This window comes from Coenobita brevimanus, chromosome 40 (genome assembly GCF_032717465.1).
Source record: "Coenobita brevimanus isolate Jiangsu-jjx chromosome 40, ASM3271746v2, whole genome shotgun sequence".
Classification (NCBI taxonomy): Eukaryota; Metazoa; Arthropoda; class Malacostraca; order Decapoda; family Coenobitidae; genus Coenobita; species Coenobita brevimanus.
This window is the reverse complement of record NC_136993.1, coordinates 7359380-7373111: the sequence shown is the minus strand read 5'-3', so window position 1 is coordinate 7373111 and position 13732 is coordinate 7359380. Positions and strand designations below refer to the sequence as shown.

The following is a 13732-nucleotide window of genomic DNA, read 5'->3' as shown; positions in this document are numbered from 1 at the left end:
AATTCAAGCAGACAGTTCAGAGAGCAGTGACAATTAAAGTAGCGATAGAAAAGAGATAAAGATGCAACACTGGGAAAGTAACAGAGTAGTTTTGTATCTAACCCAGACAAAACACGAGCGTCATTATATGTTGGAGAAACACACAAAATAGATTTACCTGGTTTGTCAAAATATTCCAGAGGTCTGGGGTTCGAGTCAGTAACCCAATCTCTTGGAAGCAGATTTTACAAGAGATGCAATATGATCTTTCAAATATAAGTCCCGAGTAAATGAAAAAATTGGTGAAAAAGGTAACTAGATCTGATGTGAGAGGTGTAAGGCTGAGAGGGAGACCACGAACAGGATGGATGGACAGTGTGAAGAGAGCAATGGATGTGAGAGGGATGTCTGTTGAGCAAGGAAGAGTGGCTGTGCGTGACAGAAGTAAATGGAGTGAAATTGTGAATGGATAAATGATGACACAGCCCTGAGGGGATATTCTCCAGCATTTGGTCTGATCAGCTAGTCAGGTCAGGTGTGGGTAAGGGGATGGGTCTATTATGATGCGGCATGGGTAAACCAGCTCTGCTGTCGGGCCTTGATGCGGATGTCACTGATTGCACTGCGCAATTGACCCGTGTGCGGTGTGGTGCGGTGAGGATCTGTCCCTTCTCCCCTTTGGGGCTAATGCGAACGAATGTGTTTGAATGGATGAAAGTAAATGAGGAGTGTGTCTTGCCTGTCATATCACCTCCATTTCCTTAGGGGAAGCAGCCAAGGTATATATATATATATAGATCTATATATATATATATATATATATATATAGATATATACCCCCTGGGGAAGGGGGGATAATCTACTTCCCCAGTAGTCCCTGCTTGTCTTAAGAGGCGACTCAAAGGGACACTTTTATCTACATTCTCTTATCTCTCTTTCCCCATAACCCCCTTGTACTTTGTCTGTCCAAACCCACTTCATTTTACTTTCATTTAGTTAATTTCTCTCCCCACTGTCTGGTTCCTGGGGAGTCACTGGCATTGGCTCCAGGGTAAAATATTTTTCTGCCTAAGAAATCTTGCGGCTGAACTTGTGGTGACGAAGCAATGGCCCCTCAGTCCCGTGCAGCCCTTCGAGTGGGCAGGGGTGCTAAGAATCAGTTATCATCGTCTAAAAATAAGTCTTGGATACATCCAAAAGAACCTGTCCAGAATTAGGGAAACTGGAATGTTCGAACTCTCAATCAGAATGGTAAATGTAAGAGCTTATTTCAGTGTTCAAGGAAATTCGCCAAAGATGGATATTTGTGCTCAACAATTGTTACAGAAAAGAGGTTGCTTGGAGTTGATAGCACAATGAATCTTGGAAGCATGGTATTACAAGAGATGCAATATGGTTTCAAATATAAGTCCCGAGTAAATGAAAAAATTGGTGAAAAAGGTAACTAGATCTGATGTGAGAGGTGTAAGGCTGAGAGGGAGACCACGAACAGGATGGATGGACAGTGTGAAGAGAGCAATGGATGTGAGAGGGATGTCTGCTGGTAAGGAAGAGTGGTTGTAGGGTACGCTGACAAATGGAGTGAAATTGATGAAATGGAATGATGACTTTGCAGCCCTGCAGGGGATATTCTCCAGCATGATGTGTTAGTTTGCATTGGTGATCAGCTAGTGGCAGGTAGTAAGTAAGGATGGGTCTATTATGATGCGGCATGGGTAAACCAGCTCTGCTGTCGGGCCTTGATGCGGATGTCACTGATTGCACTGCGCAATTGACCCGTGTGCGGTGTGGTGCGGTGAGGATCTGTCCCTTCTCCCCTTTGGGGCTAAGATGCGAACGAATGTGTTTGAATGGATGAGTAAATGAGGAGTGTGTCGTCCTGTCTCGGCTACCTCCATTTCCTTGGGGGAAGCAGCCTAGGTATATATATATATATATATATATATATATATATATATATATATATATATATATACCCCCTGGGGAAGGGGGGATAAAATACTTCCCCAGTATTCCCTGCTTGTCGTAAGAGGCGACTAAAAGGGACACTTTTATCTACATTCTCTTATCTCTCTTTCATTCCCTTGTACTTTGTCTGTCCAAACCCTCTGCATTTTACTTTCATTTAGTTAATTTCCTCTCCCCACTGTCTGGTTCCTGCGAGTCACTGGCATTGGCTCCAGGGTAAAATATTTTTCTGCCTAAGAAATCTTGATGAACTCTGGTGACGAAGCAATGGCCCTCAGTCCCGTGCAGCCCTTAAGTGGGCAGGGGGTGCTAAGAATCCCACGGTGTAAAAATAAGTTTATACATCCAAAAAGAACCTTAAGAATAGGAAACTGGAATGTTCGAACTCTCAATCAGAATGGTAAAATGTAAGAGCTTATTTCAGTGTTCAAGGAATACAAGATGGATATTTGTGCTCTTACAGAAAAGAGGTTGCTTGGAGTTGATAAAATGAATTTGGAAGATGGTATTACTATGTTGGTTTCTGGCAGGAGTGATGGAAATCATTACCAAGGAGCAAGCTTACTGCTGAGTAGAGATGCTTGTAAGGCAGTATGTGAGTTTGAACCAATTAATGAGCGCTTGCTTTATGCACGTTTAAAATCTGACCATGGTAATATCAGTATGGTTGTAGGGTACGCTCCGACAAATGAGGCTACTGATGAAATGAAGGATGACTTTTATGAGAAGCTGCAGGATGTAGTGAATAGAGTGGCAAGACATGATGTGTTAGTTTGCATTGGTGATTTTAATGCGATTGTTGGCAGTAGTAGGGATGGCTTTGAAGATTGTATGGGTAAGGAGGGTGTTGGTATAAGGAACGAAAATGGGGTGCGACTTGGAAGTTTTTGTTTGGCAAATGACCTTATAATTGGTGGAACTATCTTTGAGCACAGAAAAATACATAAGACTACTTGGATTTCACCATGTGGTAAATATTGTAACCAGATTGACCACATTGTAATTAGCAGAAGGCATAGGAGTTATTTGCAAGATGTTTGCGTAAGGAGGGGGGCAGATATAGGTAGTGATCATCAACTTGTTGTTTCAAAGATTAAAATAAAACTTACCCTAAGAGAAACATTAATGGTAATTGTACAGGAGGGAATAATTATGATTTGGATGAGCTGAGAAGTGATGAGAGCACGAGGGAAAAGTTTCGGTGGGAATGTAGGAACAGGTTTCTAGTCCTGCAGACTTTGATGGAATCTGAAGACAGTGATATTAATCAAATGTGGAGAGAGGTAAAAGAGGTTTTGCATGAGAGTGCTAAGGTTACTATTAAGAAAAAGGGAAAAGCGAGAAGAAAAAAGTGGATGTCAGATGAAACATGGAATGCAATTCAGAAAAGGAAAGAGGCTAAGTTAAGAAGTGAAGAACAACATGTTGATGACCAGGTAGTTGAAGTACTTAGAGCAAAGTACTGGAGTTTACATTCTGAAGTAAAAAGACTCAATAGACGTGATAGAGGAGACTATATGATGAAAAGGCGACAGAGACAGAAATTAAATTAAGTAAAAATGACGGTCAGAGCACAAGAGCAGCGTATCAGGCCATAAAGGAGTTAACTGGGACTGAAAAGAGAAGGAAGGAAATACCTGTACGAGATAGAAATGGTAATTTGATTAAAGATTTGGATATAAAAGGAAGATGGAAAGAGCACTTTGAATCTGTTCTAAATAGACCAATCCCAGCTGAAGAGGACATTTTGCCAGCCGAGAGAGATTTGCAGATAGAAACAGGGGATATAACTTTGGAAGAGGTAGCAAAATCTATAAAGGAGTTAAAGAATTTTAAGACCCCAGGAGAGGATGGAATATTCCCTGAAATGCTTAAGGTGGAAAATGACGAGTTGATGAAAGCGCTTTTGAAACTTTTTAATGTGGCTTGGGATAATGGTGGAATTCCAGAAGAGTGGAAAAATGGAGTGATTAAAAAAATACCAAAAAAGGAAGATTCAAGTGTCTGTGGCAATTGGAGGGGGATAACTTTGACACCTGTAGTTGCAAAAGTCTTTTCCAAAATCTTGTTGAACAGAATAGAGCCAGTAATTGATAAAATTTTAAGAGAAGAACAAGCAGGATTTAGAAAGGGTCGAGGTTGTAATGATCAGATTTTTATTGTAAGGCATCTAATGTAACAAGCTAATGAGATGAAAATGCCACTTAGTATGTGTTTTGTGGATTTTGAAAAGGCGTTTGATAGTGTTTCACGTGGAGCTATGTTGAAAATTATGAGATTCTACGGTATACCAGAAAAGTTTGTCAGGAGTGATTCAAGGAGGAGTTCTTTCGCCATTGTTGTTTGTTTTGATTATGGATTATGTTATGAAAAAGGTTGTAAGAACAGGTGCAGGAATTAACTGGAAAGAAAATAAGAAGCTGATGGATTTGGACTATGCTGATGATATTGTACTGATTTGCGGAAGTATTTACGAAATGCAGAGGGTGCTTGATTGTCTGGTGGAGGAAGGAGAAAATGTGGAATTGGTAATAAATTGTGGAAAGACTGAAATTATTAATATGAACGTGGAGAACCAAATCGATTGTGTAATTGGGAATAATGTGGTGAAGAACGTAGAAAACTTTCAATAGTTGGGAACGATTGTATCATCTAATGGATCATTAAACAATGAAATTGAGGAGAGGATTAGACAGGCTTGGCAAGCAGTTGGAATGTTGAAATCTGTTTGGAATAATAATATGCTTTCGGTACACACTAAAGTGAAAATTTACAAGTCCATGGTTAGACCAATTTTAATTTACGGGCATGAGTCATGGTACAGTACAATTGCAACAGATCAGAAAGTATTAGGATTTGAGAATAAAATACTGAGAAGGATTCTTGGGGTAAAGTGGCAAGACGAAGTTACAAATGCAAGAGTAAGGGATATTACGAGAGAGGGAACCAGTTAATGAATATGTGAGACTGTCTCGCTGGAAGTGGCTGGGGCACATATACAGAAAAGAAGGTAGTTTTAAAGGTTTTTTTTTTTTTTTTTTAAACAAGGCTCTCACAACACAAAAGTTACTCGTATAAACTTTAATCTTCAAGGTAAGAGAATCACCCCTAAATACTGTTAGGTGGAACTCAACTTTAAACTGAATTATTTTCTCATGAACTGAAACATCTTAGGGATGGAAACAGAAAATACCGATAATTTATTATTCTGGACCATAATAGGATAACATACAAACATGCATCACAGTAAATGATTATACATTTTTCCCGGGTACATATTGCTTGCTGTATGCCTATGTTGTCAAAAAGTTATGTAAAGTTTAGTTTTCCCCAAGTGCAGTGTGTCTATACCTTTTATTGAGACCTCTCAGAATCGGATTGGTTTTCTGGGATATAACGACAGCGTGGAACGGTAGGAAGCCGGCATTTGACACATAGTATTCGCACTGACCTGTGGGCAAAAAGTAAATAAATTAGGAATAATATTGTGTAGACTCATCACCATCATCATCATCAACAACAATTAAAGTGTAAAAAATCAGGAATAATGTCACGTAGGCTTATATCGCCATCACCGTCTTCATCATCATCATTTCCTGCATTACCTGTTATTACTGTTACTATCGGCAGTAATAGTTATCATGATTTTAGCCATACAGCATCTTCATCTGCCATTACTATCATAATCATCCATCATTATCATTGTCCATTTTTTAAATTATTAATCATCATTACTGGCTATCAGCATTACTTTTATAATCATTATCATCGACCGCCATTATAGTCATCAAAGGACATCATAACCAGCCATCACCAGTGTTAGCTATCACCATTATCATCATCGTTAATATCAGCATTATTATAGGATACTTATGGGTCAATGTGTAGATAAACAGGAATACCACGCTTCCCAAACAATGCATATTTAACCACGAATGCAAACTCAAAGGAGGGTTATCTATGGTGCTAGAGCGGCACATGAGACAGACCTAGCGAGGGCATGGTAGTTGTCTGTTTCTTGGGAGACACGGTGACAATCAGTCCTCTCTCTCTCTCTCTCTCTCTCTCTCTCTCTCTCTCTCTCTCTCTCTCTCAAAAGACCATTCGAACTTCATCTATTTCATTACCCCATTTTAACTTTGGTAGACGTGGTAACGCAAAGGACTGGTTGAGAAGAGTACCGCACAGATTAAGTCGAGAATACGCCAGTTGTACTTTATAGAAATAAATGCGCGGCAGTAAGGAAGGAATCAAAGCTAGTAGTAAGCAAAGATTACTTTATACATTAGTCTAAAGCCCCTGTTGCACACAAACGACTCAAGGGCCGACCGAGGCGCGACTCAATTTCGTAACGTATTTTTTCATTGATCGTCCCTTGATTTGCCGACAAAGCCCGGACTCTTTACGGCGCTCGTGAACCGCTGGGACAACTCGTCGGGACTCACGAGTTTTTTACTCACGCATAAAAAAATCGTGGCCACCTCACGACTTGCCAAAAGTCGTGTCACAGTTGCGTCACAGTAGGGAGTGTCGTACATCGGTCATGAAGCAGTCTTAGTTCAATTGGATGCATCGTGATGCGGTCGCTGTGTGTTGTGATGCTGTCGCCAACAAAAAAAAAAACGCTATGACTGCATGTCCCTCATCAACTGGCTAGACATAGGAGAGGTCCATGGTGATGCGCTGGGTGTCATTGGTGGTCTGGGTGTGATGCCCTGCCCCACACTGGGTGTCATTGGTGGTCTAGGTGTGATGCCCCGCCCCAAGCTGGGTGTCATTGGTGGTCTAGGTGTGATGCCTTGCCCCATGAGTCGGTCGTGGGGGGGAAGTGGGGGTGTTGTGGGGGGGTTGGGGTGCATTCCCCAAAAGTCTCACGCAGTCGTCTTGTGTTCGTGGGCGTTCGTGTCACGGTCGTGGCTGACAAAAATCCGTTGAATTTCAAATTTGAAGACGCGTAGCTCTGTCGCCTCACGGTCACCTCGTGATCTTGTCGCGTTCTTGAGGATGTCACGACCGGTCGTGTGGCAGTCCTGACGCGGTTGATAGGCAGTCATAAGCAGAGCATTTGGGGCCAGTCAGGAGGCGTGGGAGCCAACTAGAACAGGACCTTGAGTCTCGCCACGGTCGGCCCTTGAGTCGCGTATGTGTGACAGGGGCTTAATGTTCTAAGTGGGTGTATTACTGTTGTTACTACCAGCCATGATAGCGAAGTTGGTATTGTTTTCAATGTGTGTGTGTGTGTGTGTGTGTGTGTGTGTGTGTGTGTGTCTAATAGCACAATAACTTCGCAACCGCTCAAGATATCATCACAGAATTTTACAGGTGTGTAATAGGAATAAAAAAGCAATCACGAGTTGGAAATTGGTGAAAGTAGGTCAAGGTCGGTGTGTCTGTTACCAAGATAACTTCGCAACCGCTGAAGATATCACAAAAGTTTACAGGTGTGTAGTAGGGATGAAAATCTCCTACGAGTATTGTTTTCAGTTTGTCTGTCTGGTTGTGTGTCTGTGTGTCTGTTACCACGATAACTTCGCAACTGCTGAAGATACCATCACACAATTTTACAGATGTGTATTAGGGATGACAATCTCCTACGAGTTCGAAATTGGTGAAAGTAGGTCAATGTCATATTCCGAGCGATGGTAGATATGTACCGGCTCGCATCTGGTGTGATTTTCCCCGTAGGGGGGCCTCTGTTATTGTTGTTGTTGTTATTATTATTATTATTATTATTAGTTATTATTATTATTATTATTATTATTAGTTATTATTATTATTATTATTATTATCATTATTATTATTAGTTATTATTATTATTATTATTATTATTATTATTATTATTATTACAACAACAATAACTACTACTACTGCTTCTATAACTACTGCTACTACCTGTACTACCACTACTTCTACCACTACTACAACTGCTACTCCTGCTACCGCTAGAAGCAGCATCATGATCAGTTGCAGCAGTTGTAATATCAGAAAAACGAGGAAGAGGTGGTGGTGTTGGAATAGGCCTAGTATTAATGACAGTAGCAGCAACTGCACCCCCAGGCCTAAGTGGATGTGAACCCAGCGGACTGCAGGAAACTACCACTGCATTACACCAATCTCTGTTCGGGAGGTGGGGATGGAGCTGAGAGACGTTTGTGCATCTGGACAGTTCCTCCATTCGGGTGCATTGGCCCCAATATTGGAAGGCGTCCCTAATAATCTTATCTCTGGCATGCAAATCTTACAACACAGCAACTGGTAATGCCAGGTCTTGCATTTACATTCAATAAAGTAAAATATTTAACATGAGCTTGAATATAATGCTAGAGTTGTGCTTACCAAGGGCGAGTTAATGGCGACAGTCTTAACAACTCTCAGTTCTTTATGTTGCTTCCTAACCTATACATTGACGAATGTTATTTGAAATAATGATTGGATTTATAAAACGGCTCAGTAATCAGTCAATGTATTACAGGAAGACTTAAGCTTGTGATACTCCTTGCTACAGCAAACTGGTCCACATTTAGAAACAGTAAAAAGAACAGGTTACAAATGGTACCAATGTGTCAATACATTTCAAATCTCTCATAGTCACCTTTTCTCTGGTGCTCTGTTCCAGCACATTCTACATTATTTATTTAGCGAAGACCAGTCATAGAAGCCTGAATGTTAATACTGGTACACCCGGCAACAGTTCCGCCTGGGCCCCCCAGTAGCGAAATATAGTAGATGTGGCAGAAGTGTGTGTGTTTGTTCGTCTGTACATGCTCGAAAAATGTTCGGATCGTCAACTCTCACACTCCATTGTGAACGTGAATCGGCCTTTGAGTTCACTCCATAGATGGCGGTGTGTGGTTATGGGGGAGAGACGGGAGTCAGGACGGAAGGTGGGTCGGAGTTGGGGGGGACGAACAGCTAGGTTGTTTGTATTGGACATGATAATAGTTTTCCCAGTCATTATTGTGGATTGTTTCAGGTTACTGACACTTTGTATTCCTAACAACAATAAAAAAAATGAAATATTGTTGCATTGCTACCCGTTACAATATATTCCACGATGATTGGATATCCTTCATAACTTATTCCCCCCCCCTCTCTCTCAGGTCATTAAGTAATCAGTATATAGCATTATCAGCACAGATTAAAGAGGATTTGTCTTTTAATTAAAACTGCTGACAAAGGTCGATTCTCGTTCACAATGGAGTGAGAGAGTTGACGATCCTAACATTTTTCGAGCATGTACAAACGAACAAACACACACACTGCTGCCACATCTACTATATCTCGCTACTGGGGGGCCCAGGCGGAACTGTTGGCGGGTGTACCATCATTTCCCTAATGGTCAGGTCATAACTCACTCAAGATTGTCGCAAATGTAGTTTACTGTTTCAGCTAATGCCAAACCATGCACTCAACGGAGAATGAGTCATAGGAGTCTGACAGGGTTAAGCACTTGAAAAACACTAATTTTATATAAAACTAAGTAAGTCACCTTTTACAGAAAACTGATTAACAATTAAGAGTTGTCTGACGGCAACATGAATAAAATACAAAAGGCATAATAACAGTGAAGTCATGAACACCTACAAACCCGTGTGACTAATCCTCAGTTCAAAAGTCCTCTGGTGTATATTGCAAGAGAATACTAGTTATATTCCTACCATAAGAAGGTTGGTGGTGACACTGCTAACGGTAAGGCACCTATGGTTTACTCTCGCCTAATTACAATAGTCTGACACAAGCTGAAGTAAAATACTAGAGAAGACATGACCAGGTAACTACCTTCATGATCGATCTACAGGGACCCTTGGATGAAGCATTGAGTATTTCCATATGTTTTGCAGCATGGTTTGCACGAACGTGCACTTACGAGAGTAGCCAGTGTTGTCTGACACACTGGGACAGACTGTCTGGAGCCTTCTCCCACCGTCCTTGCCACAGTGCTAGGATACATACCACACATTTGCATCACGACAGTTAATTTTAGTCAATGAATTGCTCATAATGAAAAGAGAGCACTGTGATTCCTAAGTAAACTTATATATTTACAGACTTCTATGACAACATTGTATTTTTCTGTGATTTTCTAGGTATACTATGAAAGAATAGTATAACTACGTGCACTGGCGTAGCAGTTTTCAAAAATGGGAGAGGGGGAATGGTAAAGTAAGGCCCAGTCTGGGTGGGCCAATGTCATATAGTGCAAAAAAAAAAAAAAATGATTAAATAAATAAATAAAACTAGAGACACCCCCAAAGGGAGGAATCACACCAGCCACGACCTGATACATATCTAGCGCGACTCGGAATATGACCTTGACCTTGACCTACTTTCACCAATTCCGAACTCGTGGGAGATTTTCATCCCTACTACACACATGTAAAACAAACTTATTTCTTGAGCCGTTTCGAAGCTATCGTGCTAACAGCTACACAGACTTTGATCTACTTTCACCGATTTCGAACTCGTAAGAGATTTTCATACCTACTACACACCTGCAAAATTTTGTGATGATATCTTGAGCTGTTGAGAAGTTATTGTGCTAAGAGATAAACAGACAGACAGACATACAGATTGAAGACAGTACCGGCTTCGCTATCGCAGCTGGTAAAAATAAACTAAAACTGCAATTGAGCGAGTAAGCAGTGAGAGGTCCAAGTATCAGACTCAGAGAGCTCAGCCTCCACCCCCCAGGGCCACTAGTAGTTATACGACTGATTATATGTTGAAACAAGTGGAAGCAGAATATACAAGACAGAATAATGTTTCAAACGATCTATCATTACTTCAGCCTATCTGCTGAAGTTATTTTTATTTCGCAGGTGATAACTGTGGTATAATTACAGTCTTTACCTATGACCAAGCAAATACCTATATAGCTAACTTTTCTACACACCCCAGATATATCCGAATAAGCATACAAACATTTTCTTTTTAAGTATGTTATCTCTTTTCATTTTAAATGGGAAAATATGCATACTGAGAGAGTTCAATATTCAACCCAAAATATGTGAAGTTCACAAGTGCCTTTGTGTTATAAATCCTCTCAGACACATAGGAGAAGTAAGTCTATCCATTATCTGACATGAATAAAAAAATCTACAGTAATTACATGAAGATGTGTTAATATCACCTGTCATAGAGAACAGTTCCGCAATTACATTTCTCACTGTTACATCAGCGTCGATGAGAACGTTTCCACCATGCCTCACAAAATCGTGAAGGCTCTGTGAGAACTGTGCTAGAGTGTGGAACAGGAGGCGCCCATTCTGTTCCTGCTCCATTACTTCACGGTAGATTCCTGACTTCACTGCCTGAAAATGGAAAAAAAGCAAGACCAGGCTTCACAAAACAACATATAATTAATTTTGATTTGGTTTAGTTGGAAATAATAGGTATTCCTGAATTTTAATTTTGAAAAAAAAAAAATGACCATGACTAGGACAAACAAGAAGTCGTAAAATAATTCCTCTGTCGTTATATGATATGGAATTAGAGACAAGAAGGGTAGCCATGAAAGTTTAACTATAAATCCTGTAGCACAGTGGCAAGTGATTAACATATAAACATCATTTACTGCATGCACTTTGAACGGCTTCCTAACCGAGAAATGGTTAACATGAAAATTATTTCTTTGCCAGACCTTGATATGAACCGCTAATGTATATTCAAGAATAGAGGCATGGAGTGCAGGTAATCCTATATATACACTATGGAACAATTCTACAGTTAAACATCTGTAGTAAGAAATGCTGCTGTAAGGACGTATATGTGAATAAGTGCCTGAGTGTGTATATTTTAACGAGGTGTTTTCCCTGGAATGCTTTCTTCTCTTTAGAGGTCATACCTAGATTCTCAAGCAAATTTACAAAATCTCCCTCTCATAACACAGATTTCTTTTTTTCTTTTTGTTTAAGTAAGGAACAAGGAAAGTGTCAAATCTTCCCTTTTGCTCTTGATATTTTTGAAATGCAAATCTTTATGAGAGATTTGTTTTCATTATTTTTCCTTGGAGCGATATGGACATGGAGAGCAGAATTTTCTATGCTTCTTGTTCTTCATACAAAGCAAAATCACAATTAAGTCAGAAATAAGATCCTAAGTCTTCCTCTAAATCCGACAATATACTTAACCCGCGGCGTCCCGGGGACGTACTTCCACGTCCTCACGTTTTGTCACAGCTAATCCCGGGGACGTACTTCAACGTCCTGCAATTGCAAGGTTCATAATTTCCACAATTTTCAATTTTCGAGAGTCATTTTTGGTACGTATACACGTGACATCTTCCTCAACAAGATGCCAGGCAGAGACAATGCCTTACCCAGCATGACCTCCTTTCCCCCCCTGCATGCCATTGTCTCAGCAATTCACCTGTTATCAGTATGGCCAGTATAGCCATGTCATGCCACGGTACGAAATTCAGGGCCAGAGTGATTCCCCAATCAATGACAATGTGGAGGACAAACTTTACATAGCATTAGAGGAAGAAACAGTTAGAAATGATGATCAGGTAATGTGGCAAAAAAAGGTCAGGTATTAGTGAGTGAAACAATGCTTATAATGCCTATATTACTGCTTGAAAACCAATATACTCTTGTACTACATATAAATTCGTAACAGTAAATAAATAAATACTGTTTATGAGTGGTGTGAAATAGTTATCCTCCCATAGAACTCGTTTTCTTTGGTGCCAGCCTGATAGAAAACCCAGTAAGGTAAGGAGGCTCTCATACCTGTAATGAGTATTTTAAACCTCAGGTGAGCGATTTCTCTATGAATTTTCGATGTTTCTCACCAAAAGCGAAAGTTTTAGCAAAAAAAAAAAAGGGTCGAAAAATGGTCGGGATTGGGGGGTACCAGTGGTCAAAAAGTGGTCGGGATGGGGCGGGTTAAATCAATGAGGTACTGTACGAGGACTGCGCATGTTGAACTCTAGTGTAGATGATATATGGACGAGTCCATATAAAATAACTCCTCTGACAGATGCGCGGCTTTTATGTGTGCAAGAAGAAGGTGAATCCTGTCCTATTTTGCCGGACAGGTTACTCTGAGATGAGCGATGATTGTGAGTCGAGTCAGACTATAGGATTATCCAGAATAAAAGAAGCCCTTTCCCCTTTGAGTGACATGCCCGTCCTTTGTTCGCATCCATGAGTATTCTGTCTTAACTGCATAAATTAGATACCGTGCAATCGAGCCCTCTCTTCAATGGAGATGAGGTCAATGGGATTTTCACAGTCTGTGCGCAGGAATGGTACCATATACTCGTACTGTTTCTTGGGTCCTAAGAAATGTAGGCTTGTCTTCTAGATTTTTTTTTTCTGCATCATTAAACGTTTTTGTAGGCAGAACAAAAAACATGGGAGTATTTTGGGCTTTCCTTTCACCCTCTTTTTGCAACAGAATGATAGATAAGAAAGAGAACTGACTGCAAGTGTGTTTTCATATAGCACCAGCACTACGATTCTCTTTTTTTGAGATATGTGGGTAGGAAGAGAGCTTAAGAAATGTATTTGACATAAATGACAAAGTTTGTTCTTTATCCATTCAGTGACAGAAACTGTTCTTGATTCTACTGTAATTGATCTTCTCGCTGCTAAGACGTTTTTTGGGGTATATCTTAATTAATCTCAAGCAGTTTTACTCATCTTAGAATATACATTTCAACTGGAGAGGATAGATGCTCGTACAGCCTCTGTAGACTGGCCGGTGGTCGTGTCTGCAACATGTATACCCAGCAACTATCCTGACCTGGATTCAGTCCCACCTAGAATGATAGTTAAAAATG

At 40.4% G+C, this 13732-nt stretch overlaps 1 protein-coding gene across 1 annotated transcript in view; it reads right to left on the bottom strand.

The window, feature by feature from the left end:
• The window catches only part of LOC145397271 (uncharacterized), an 88718-nt gene that overhangs the window by 18689 nt on the left and 56297 nt on the right, over positions 1-13732 (bottom strand). The window contains exons 9-10 of the mRNA XM_080270469.1: positions 11078-11258; positions 5299-5398 (exon numbers count right to left, since the gene is read on the bottom strand). Coding sequence (XP_080126595.1) covers positions 5299-5398; positions 11078-11258 — 281 coding nt within the window. The remainder of the gene's footprint in view (positions 1-5298; positions 5399-11077; positions 11259-13732) is intronic.